We start from the raw sequence: 9,677 nt of genomic DNA, 5'->3' as shown, positions 1-9,677 counted from the left end.
AACATGTTTACAACCGAATATTCATCAACTGGAGTTCATAAACTCTAAAATTTTATCCTACACATTTGGAGGTATAAAACATTATATTGTCTTCCGAATAAATACTGACCCCAAAATGGGATTTTTCCTATATCAGAAATTTTGAGATTTTTTCAATATATATATATATATATATATATTCGGTAGTGAGTGTACTTCCGAATACTGTGTGTCTACTTAAATATATTCGGGAGCCAAAAAATTCATTAAACTACCGATTATTACCAGTTTGTATCCAGGAAGATATGGCCAACAATATTCTGCCGATAACCATCAAATATTTCTCCCGAATACTGTCGATGTTCTTGAGAAATGAAGAACACGACTACATTCAGAAGTAAATAAACATGGATATCGCCCGAATCTGGATAAATAACCGAAAACCCTAGAAATTTTTTTTATCGATTCGTCGAATTAAAGCGAAATAAACCCCAAAAATGATAGATTCTTACCTAATTGGGGCCATTTGAAGTTGACGAAGTGTTTGACTATCGGAATCGCCACCACCGACTACATCGACGGGTACTTCTTCTTCGCGTTCTTCTTCATTTGCAGCAACAATTTCTTTATTTCTTGCTAAAATCCCAATCTTTGGATCGATACCCCGAGCAACGTTTTTGGTTCTAGGTCTGTGGGTTTCATTTCCCTTATCCATTGTTTTATAAACGAATCGACGATGTTTTGATTTTACGATTCGCGACGATGTTTCCGTTGAACACAAGAACGAGGGAAAGTTTTTTTTTCTTCCACAATCGGAAGATAATATGAAACTGGAAGAAGAAAAGTTGAAATGAGTAGAATTTTTTTTGATTTGGTTTTATACAGTTTTACCAGAAGGGCATTTATGTAACTTCAATATCATATAGGATACCCCTTAACTAGAGTCTTTGACTGGGTATAAATTGATGGCCCCTAAATCCTTTCGGGTGGCCCCTAAAAAGGCGAGGAAAAAAAAAAGACAAAAAGGAAAAGGAAAAGGAAGGGAAGAGAAAACGGGGTTAAGCGGGGCGGGGGTGCTTAATACCTGTGTTATCGTTTTGTGACGCAACGCCTCGTAGATTGAAAATTTCTTCCTTTTCTTTTTGCCAAAAAAATAAAACACCAATTTGAAGAAGGTTACATACACCCTCTCTTTCCCTCTTCCGTGTATCTTTACAAATCTCAGTGCTAACGAGAGAGAGAATCTGGGTCGCAGATCTGCTTTGATTCAAAGAAAACTAGAAACAAACCGATAACTAGAGAAAAAGTGAAGATACATTCGAGGTATCTCCGCTTTGGAGCACAGAAAAAAAGAAAAAGCAGAAAGAAAAAAAAGAGGGGGGTTTGACGAAACAAAAATAAGATATGTATGTATTAGAAAATGGGCATTGTTTACCACCGGTTTTGGTAGGAGTTAATGTTTTCCTTGCTTCTGTTGATGCATTCATTGCATTCATTGCATTTTCTCAGGTTTGTTTGTTTATTTATTTATTTGGAGTTCATGGCATTGCATTTGAATCCTGATATAATTGTTTCAGTCGAATTTTGCTTAAAAAGTTTACGTTTTATTGCAATTTATTACAGGAGAAATTGGCATTTTTAAAAATATAATAAAATGGATTGAAGTAAATTGAAAAGGTTGCCCCTTTTTTTTTTTCTTCATATGGTTTTAAGGATGTTAAAGATAATGTTTTTAGGTTTATTAGTTCAAATTGAGACATCGATCAGATTGTTTGATTTGTTCAAAAGTGTTGTGTCCTAACTTGGGGTACTTTGCTTCTATCAGTTGATTAGGATTCACTTGAGGACTAAACAACTTGGTTGGACTCGCCAAAAGGTAATTCTCACACCCCCTTTTGATTTTTTTTCTTCCATAGTTGACATTTAGATTCCTCTGTTGTTGTTTTTTAGATAGGAGCTAGTTATAGTTTCTTCTAATTGATTAAGCAGCTGTTAGATGAAATTGTAGTCTAATCTTCTTATATATAAATGCATGCTTCAAAAAAATGAAAAAGATAGTTAAAATTATTTGATAAATATCTTTTACTCAAAGGCTGAACAAGCCTCATTGAGTCATTAAAAATTTAAATAATTCCACCACCTTAAGAGTTGAGAGTATCACAGAAAGTACTCTCAAGGAAGAAGCTTGCTAGAGAAGTGGAAAGGGATGAATTGGAGGTTCAATTGACTTAATGTATGTTATACCTACGTGAACCAAAAACTAGACCCTAAAACTTTGAATAATACCCCTCGGGGGTGTTTTTGGAGAATCCTGAAGATGAGGGACTTTTTCTTATCCCCTCATGTTTAAAATAGTGATTTGACGAAATCGATGGGTTCTCTTTTGGAAATGTGCTGTGCATTGATACGTAGTCGCGCAGCCAGAAAGTTTCGGCAGGGGGGACAACTATATATAGTGAAGGATGATACTAGCGTGCTGAATTTTTTTAAATGTTTTCTCCACTTTACAGTCACTTGTCATTGGAAATTAAACAATTAAAGCTCTAATCAAACAACGTTATAAAGACTCAAGAAACAATGACACCTCCTCCCTCCTGAATTTGGTAAGTGTTTAGGCATCAGTCAGTAGGAATGTATACGAGTTTGGTAATGGTTTAGGCATACAACCCTTCTAGCGATCTTCTCGCAATGCGTTTAACTTTCTTTTTAAACTCACCTATCTTATCCCTCCATTATATCGCAGCTTCAGCGTTTGCAAGAGATGCATCGTTCGGGCTTGAAAGCATCGAGATAACACTCAAAACCATGCTTTCAACCGGATGAGCTGGCATCCATTGCTCACTCGAAAGCTCATAGCCATGCGAGTCATCACCTGGAGCATGAAGAATAGATATGCAGACTCGTCCATCGGGATAAACATTAGGAATTAGGATGCACATATCTGACACAAACTTTACTGTTGGAGGGCTGTTGGGATAATCGGAAAGAAACTTCATGATAGCAATAAAAACCCTCCATCATATCGGGAGGTCCAAGAATCGTGAGGCTCCATATGAAAATATTGTCAAATTTTCTTAGACATTTTCCTTTTAACCTAAATTTTCTTTTATCTACCGTAAAACTAGGGGGGACAAGTATTATAGCCAACCAAATCATCTCTACTAATTTTTTGTTTGCCAAAAACTAGGGAGGACAACTGTCCTTCCTAGTTCGCCACTGTGGTCGCGCTATAGTCCTATAAATACTTACCCTCCTGTAAATAGTCCTGTAGTCCTTTCACAGAATTTACATTGCTATATTTCCAAGCTAGGTCTTTTGAGTTAATTTTTTATTGTTTATCAGAAGACGAAGATCACAGAAGAAGTGGTAGTAATAAAGAACTCTCCTCAGTTGAGTTATCGCCTGTAGAATCACCAATTTCTTGACTCTTAACTTTCGACACTTGTCCTCTTTATATCGTATTAGGATTTTTCTTTGAAGGCTTCAGGGGAGAAGCGTGTCAAGGCCTTTCATTTTGGGCTTTAAAGCTCAAAGAGCTCCCACTTCCGATAATACCTTTGAAGCATAAGCATGAAGGCTAAATTTTTTTGAAGCGCACAAAGGCGCGCTTCAAAATATTGTGCCTAACCACATTGATTGCAAAGTTGTGATTTCATGCTTAAAGCAATTTCGGGTTTGCAAGCGAGCTTACTTGGGAGTCAATTACATAAGCTCAATAGTGCTGATCTATCACTAGTATATTATTACATAAGATAAAGTCTTATTGCAATCTTGGAAAATATTATGGGCTTAAGTTCTTAGATGTCGCTCTAATCTTCATTTTATCTGATGTTTAGCAATTAGCGAAGTAAAAATCTCTCTTTCATCTTTGATAAATGTGTACGTACATCGAACATTAGGTGGACCAATATGAGAACATTAGTTCCTCTAGTGTATCCAAGAAAATTGGTGTAATCATACTTGTTTATAACATAAAGAATTAAGGACTTGCTAGGAGAATTTCATGTGCAAGTATTTACGTTGTTCACATACTTAATCGAAATTCTTTCTACATTCTTTCCTGTATTTTAATTGACTTGCTGTTTGTGATGCATATGAATGTCCTGTTTCAGGTTTTCCATCTCATGATTGGATCTTCCAATGTAGGTGAGATTGTTCATCTCTTATTATGAGTTTTTATGTTGTGTACTCGTGGGGTAATTAAATTTGCAATCAAGACTTTGTTTCACTTTAACATTGATGCAACAGCTAATTTACAGTAGTAATTATTTAACCTTCTGAGTCATCTTTGGGTTTTAAGGATTTCTGAAGGTTTAATAGTACTGTTCTTTTATATTATTGTCTTTCTACTGGAACTGTATGTCCATCCACCTACTAGATGATACGAAAACGTACAAGATGTTACATCCATCATTAGAGGCAATTTTCACCATGATGTAAGATCAATATTCACTGGCTTGTGGTCCTATACTATGAAAAGTACCAACAGTGTGAGGCTTTGAGCTGTTCCGAAATTTATTTGCGAGAAAACGGTGAATCCCATCTAGCACTGCTGCAGAACTTACCGAAGAAATAGAAATTTCGCGTTGCAATTTCATTCGTTAAGTTTGTCCTTGAGAAAGTGACAACAAGAAAAATGTCTTACAGAAGTTTTCCATTTTATTTTGCATTTAGTGGTTGGTTGACGTTTCTTTTTTCCCTTTGCTTTAATGCTTTTTTTAAAAGATCTGCATATAGTAGCTAAAGATAGACAGGCAGAGCCACTGTGATCTATATAGGCCTCCATTTTGTGCATGATTTGCTACTGTTAATCGTATCCTCTCTTTAGGAGTATTATTTTTATTCAAAAACTAGTTTATAATTCTATCCTGCTCTCTTCTCTATGAAAAGTGATCTATATAAGCTTGAACGATGATCAGTTCACCAGCTTCCTTCTCATTAAGATAACTTCATTACTGTGCAGGTTACTTCGTGTATTTATTATCCACTCTTGTCGCTACTTGTAAGGGTTGGTTGTGCTGGTCAAATGCTTGTGGGTTCATTCTCATGGGTTAGTTCTTTTGCATGACAATGACTTCTTCAATAGTAGCTGCTTCTTTCCAAGAGTCTTTTGCCTTGCCTCTTGCAACCAAATTATTTGAATATATGTTTGCACAGTTTTTCATTATTATATTCTTTTGCAGCCTGTCCTAAGATTTTGTTTCTAGCAGCATTTCTTCTGATTTTATCCTTCTGGTAAGTTCTCTACCATTGGTTTTGTTTTTGTAGCTTTATCTTGTTGAGATTAATCAAGTTCTTTCCTATTATGTTTGGGTTTGGAGACCTACCCAAATCTTTTCCTCAGGGGATGTTTTTTGAATTTTTTTTGTTGCCCCCACTAAAAATTTAATTCTTAGCCCATTCTACTGTTTAGCCCACTTAGACTTTCAACCCTGCTTCTGTCGCTGCAATTTCTCACCTCGTACGTGAGATAATGATCTTGACATAAGGAATTCCAGGTCCAAATTTACATCTGGACACTTGAATAACATCTACCACTTTCTATTCATGTCAGCTAAAACAAAGAGAAACCAACAGATATAATTTATACTCCTGACTGTACTCCATAAATTTTCTGTGAATTGTTTAGCTTCTGTGTATTTGTATAGTTATTTAAACTTAAGAAGATTGAACATTGTTTTTCAAACAACTATTAGGCAACTAAAGTGGTTCACGATGGCTTTGTGAACTTTGAGCAATCACGATGATTTACAAGTCATACTCCTTGATTCTTCTGGGTTATTTTATAGGGTCGACCTTCGTCACCAGACAAATGACGAAGAAGAAGATGATGACGACAATAGCTCTCGAGAACCTCTGTTGGAAAAGAGAATGACTAAACCACATTCGTCTAGCATAGATGATCTTAGAAGATGTTTTCCCTTCCAATCCATTCATGTAGGAAGCCGGCAAAAGTTTGTGATTTTGGTAGGTACTTGACAAAAGATCCTTCTTGATGTATGCTTCCATAGTTTTGATTGCACCTCCGTATACATTGCTTGGACTTATGTATGGTTAAGGAAAATCACTTGTTCATTCTTAGGAGTGGGACTTATTTTGTGCTTGTTTCATTAGGTGGTTCTGCTAATTTTTGTAATAATGGTGGCATCTGCAATGCTAATCTGGATTGGCATGGGAAAGAATCCTATAGATTCGTCTGTAGTTGCTCGGGTATGGACCTGCTTTGATCGTTGAACCCTCTTAATTAATTTATTATGTTATAGCGCATGTCATATATTTTCTCTTGTTTATAATTACAAATATTCTTCATTTGTTAATGAGAGTAGACAAAGCCATTAATTAGTGGTTTACTAGATTAGAGGAGCTATTGTAGTGGAATAGCTTTTCTTAGATGTGTTTCCAAACTCAGCTCAAAAATGGATGTCAGAGAAGGGACTTATATGGAAATGTTGTTAGTGGAGCAGCTTTGTTGTATGAGACTCTTTGAGAGGTGGAACTGACACTTGAAATTAATTCAGACTGTTATGCAGCTATTGTCCAACGCCCTTGCTTGTTATCTTTTGACACAGTAATTACATTCTAGGAATATCCTTCTCTTTGTCAACAATGCTAGGTCGCACGTGCAAAAGTTTCTGTTTCATGAAGAAAGCATTTAGACATTTAATAGGTACCAAGTACTAAGTTAATAAACTAATAACTCTAACTGGGTCATTGGATTTGATGGTGAGTAATAATTGTTGATCAAATTTGCGGTTTGCTGATTTAGCTGGTTATTAACTACACATCTAATAAGCATTCTTCACTAACGAATAGAGTATCCTTGGCAATTGCAATCATCACGCAGGTGTACACAGACATGTTTGCAATAGCGGTTATTATATTAGGAGGAGCCTTGGCTACTTACGGTGAGTAACTTTCGTTCCAAATAGTTTTATTTTCTGTACTTGAGTTTCATAAATTCAAATTTTCAGTCAGCAAATGATAGCAATGTAGCACATAAATTCACCAATCGTGAACAGTTTCTCCTCGTGTATAGCCTGGAGTTTTACACTGCAAATATGGGTCGACTACTTTCTGATCGCCAATCCAGTCACCTGATTCGTCTGATTTTCATTTCATGGTGGATGATTTGTGCCTCGAGGCTACAGTCATGCACCACTGATTTACCTTTTATGAATCATGAATTGGGTTGCTGCTCAAATTTGAGCAGCTATCCGCTTGACCTGAACCCATAGATCATCATTGTCAAAATTCAGTCCCAACTGTCGGGAAATTTTTGGCGTTGTTCTTATCATTGATAACCAGTAAACTCTGATGGGGGCAAAAGTTCTGGCATGAGCTGATATTCAGATTTGATGATTGACATGGTGACTATGTTTTTTGGGCGAGGCATATGGCACGTCATTGGTATCTATAAGGAACCTCGGAGAGATGAGGCAGAGCCTCGGCATTAGTCGCACAATGTTCTACAACTAAATCTTAATTTAGGTGAATTATTATGCTAAATACAATTAAGTGGTGCTTTAATCTCAGTGAAAGAAGTAATCCCAATATAAACAATGAACCCTAGCTAAAAGGGGACGCCTTGGCTGGGCAAAGCGCCTAGGTTAAAGTAACTCCCACTTCGGCGCCTAGGTGGCGCCTTGTACAACATAGCATGGTGAAGAACAACCTCACGGAGAATCAGTCTGTGAATCGTTGTTAGCATATCACAACCCTCTTTCTTTCCTACGTAAGCTATTTATCTTCACACCTCAATCTAAGCTTGTTGGATGTAACATTCAGGTGTGTTGCTGTTCCTGAAAATGAAAAAAGTACGATCAGACAAAGCTTCAACTGAAATGTGGAAGGTACATGCTTTACATTCTCTTTGGTTCCTTTAGTTAGTGTTCTCTGGTGCACATTTGCAACACTGCAACTTCTACGCATAGAATCAGAAAACTGCACCAAACAGTCTGTTTTTTCTTTGGCTATGCATGTAGTGTCAATAGTACTCCTGTGTCCCTGTATTTCTTTTTGTGTTGGTAGGATAGTTTTTAATTCTAACCTTATTCTTAAAATAACTAATCTTTTTTTATTATGTATCTATTGAAATTCTATTATTTTGCTCCAGGTTGCAGGTTTGGCAGTTGTCTCTGTTGTCTGTTTCACAACAAGTGCTGTAGTAGCCCTTGCTTCAAATGTCCCTGTATGTATTTTCTGACCGAGTCCACAAATATCGTGGCATAATTTCTATATGGTTATCGGGGAGACATTTTCTGTATCTCACTGAAAATTTGTGGGTGCAGCTGCTTTATCACTGGCATCCTGTGAATGCAAATGGTGTAATTACTTCAGTTCTTATTATTATATACTATTTTATAGGTAAAGATTTTCTTTAACACGTTTTAATGCACAGGGACAATATAAATAGTGATGAACCACATAGTATCTGAAAGTGATTTTTTTAATCTTACTGGCCTTTTCCCTTCAATTATAAAGAGTATAAATAAGAGAAATAATCATGCTATTTTGGTGGAACAATCCGATGTTAGTTACTGAAACATGTGATCAAAATGTTTAATGTCAAATCCATTAAACCATTTTTGTGATATATATTCAGGTTCATCTGTACCGTCAGCTTTTGTATTATGGGTAATGAGAGAAATGCCACCACCGTTTGTGGACAGTAGACAAGCACAATCGAGAGTACCACAATTGAGAACAGTGCCTTTCATCGAGGATAGACCAGTAGCAACACATCAAGCTCATCGCTGGACTACTGTCACAAGCTCACAAAATAAGGTTTTTCTTTTGTCATCCTCTGAGTTTTCTTTGAATTCTTAGATGATAAATTTTATCTTAAATTGTCATAGTATCTATTGCTTAACTAAAAATTTATCAGTTATGGGTGTTTCTGGAGGTTTTATTGTGTGGCAATGTTACTTCTGATTGCAGGCCTCAAGAGCAAGTCCCATATAACTAACTGCTTATTATACAAAATACACGATATGCATCCTGTCTTGTTTCTGCCAAATTCATCAAAGGGTGAAATTTGCAGCGTTTTTGCTGGAGTGCTGATAGTTGTTGAGATTTACATGATGAGATTGGGAATACAAAGTTGCAAATCCTCCTTGTCCTCCTTAAACAGGCAGTTGGAGTTTCGCAGACTGCTGCCACAAGGTTGTAATTGATTCAATGTCTGGCTTTGATAATTTAAAAAGATGTAAATATCCACAAATGGAGAAAGTCAGCTTTCTTTTGTTGATTTATTCTTTGGGTCTCAGATCTTGCTGAGAATTTGATCTTGTAATGCTAATTGAAAATGCTTATATGCTTTGTCTGGAAATTAACTCGTACATTCCCAACATTATTTCAGTTTTCATGAATTTGTACTTCCAAATAAGAGTTAAATCTAGGCAAAACATCTCTCGATTTTGAATAGATTGCGTGACAGTCTTTTTTCACTATTGGTTTGCCATTTGCATTCTGGCTAAATTTAAATTATTAGGATTCTATTGTGCCAACGCGCAGGAGCTGAGACGGAAGGAAAGAAGTCAGACGGGGTGGTGGCTGTGTGAATCCTAAAGCACTAACTTCTGATATTAGCTCCTGATCTGAATAGAAGTTTCTATTATTGGGCTAGTTTGCACAAGGGAACTGTCTGGAAGTTTGCTTTTTTCTGTATAGTATTACTAAAAGATTAAGAGCAGTTCCTA

General features: G+C 36.3%; 1 protein-coding gene across 2 annotated transcripts; it reads left to right on the top strand.

Moving 5' to 3' along the window:
• Positions 1–1,214: 1,214 nt before the first annotated feature.
• Positions 1,215–9,331, top strand: LOC113295642 (tobamovirus multiplication protein 1-like). 2 transcript variants are annotated; one of them, XM_026543975.1, is made up of 13 exons: positions 1,215–1,488; positions 1,805–1,855; positions 4,092–4,125; positions 4,943–5,029; positions 5,163–5,214; positions 5,769–5,946; positions 6,094–6,189; positions 6,824–6,884; positions 7,765–7,829; positions 8,093–8,167; positions 8,268–8,343; positions 8,582–8,763; positions 8,917–9,331. In XM_026543975.1, exons 1-13 carry the CDS (start codon positions 1,384–1,386, stop codon positions 8,938–8,940), a joined length of 1,086 nt encoding a protein of 361 aa, XP_026399760.1. In that variant the 5' UTR covers positions 1,215–1,383; the 3' UTR covers positions 8,941–9,331. The 2 variants fall into 2 exon arrangements, with proteins under 2 accessions (XP_026399760.1, XP_026399764.1); XM_026543979.1 differs by lacking the exon at positions 1,215–1,488 and adding an exon at positions 1,624–1,656.
• The last annotated feature ends 346 nt before the right edge of the window (positions 9,332–9,677 follow it).

This window comes from Papaver somniferum, chromosome 1 (genome assembly GCF_003573695.1).
Source record: "Papaver somniferum cultivar HN1 chromosome 1, ASM357369v1, whole genome shotgun sequence".
Lineage (NCBI taxonomy): Eukaryota > Viridiplantae > Streptophyta > Magnoliopsida > Ranunculales > Papaveraceae > Papaver > Papaver somniferum.
This window is presented reverse-complemented; position numbering and strand designations above follow the sequence as displayed.

What these genes read in the sequence shown, in the direction of transcription:
- LOC113295642 (XM_026543975.1), top strand. Translation starts at nt 1,384, where the DNA reads ATGTATGTATTAGAAAATGGGCATTGTTTACCACCGGTTTTGGTAGGA. An exon ending in CTTCTGATTTTATCCTTCTG is followed by an intron (nt 5,215 to 5,768) that starts GTAAGTTCTCTA and finishes GTTATTTTATAG; the next exon opens with GGTCGACCTTCGTCACCAGA. An exon ending in CTTCAACTGAAATGTGGAAG is followed by an intron (nt 7,830 to 8,092) that starts GTACATGCTTTA and finishes ATTTTGCTCCAG; the next exon opens with GTTGCAGGTTTGGCAGTTGT.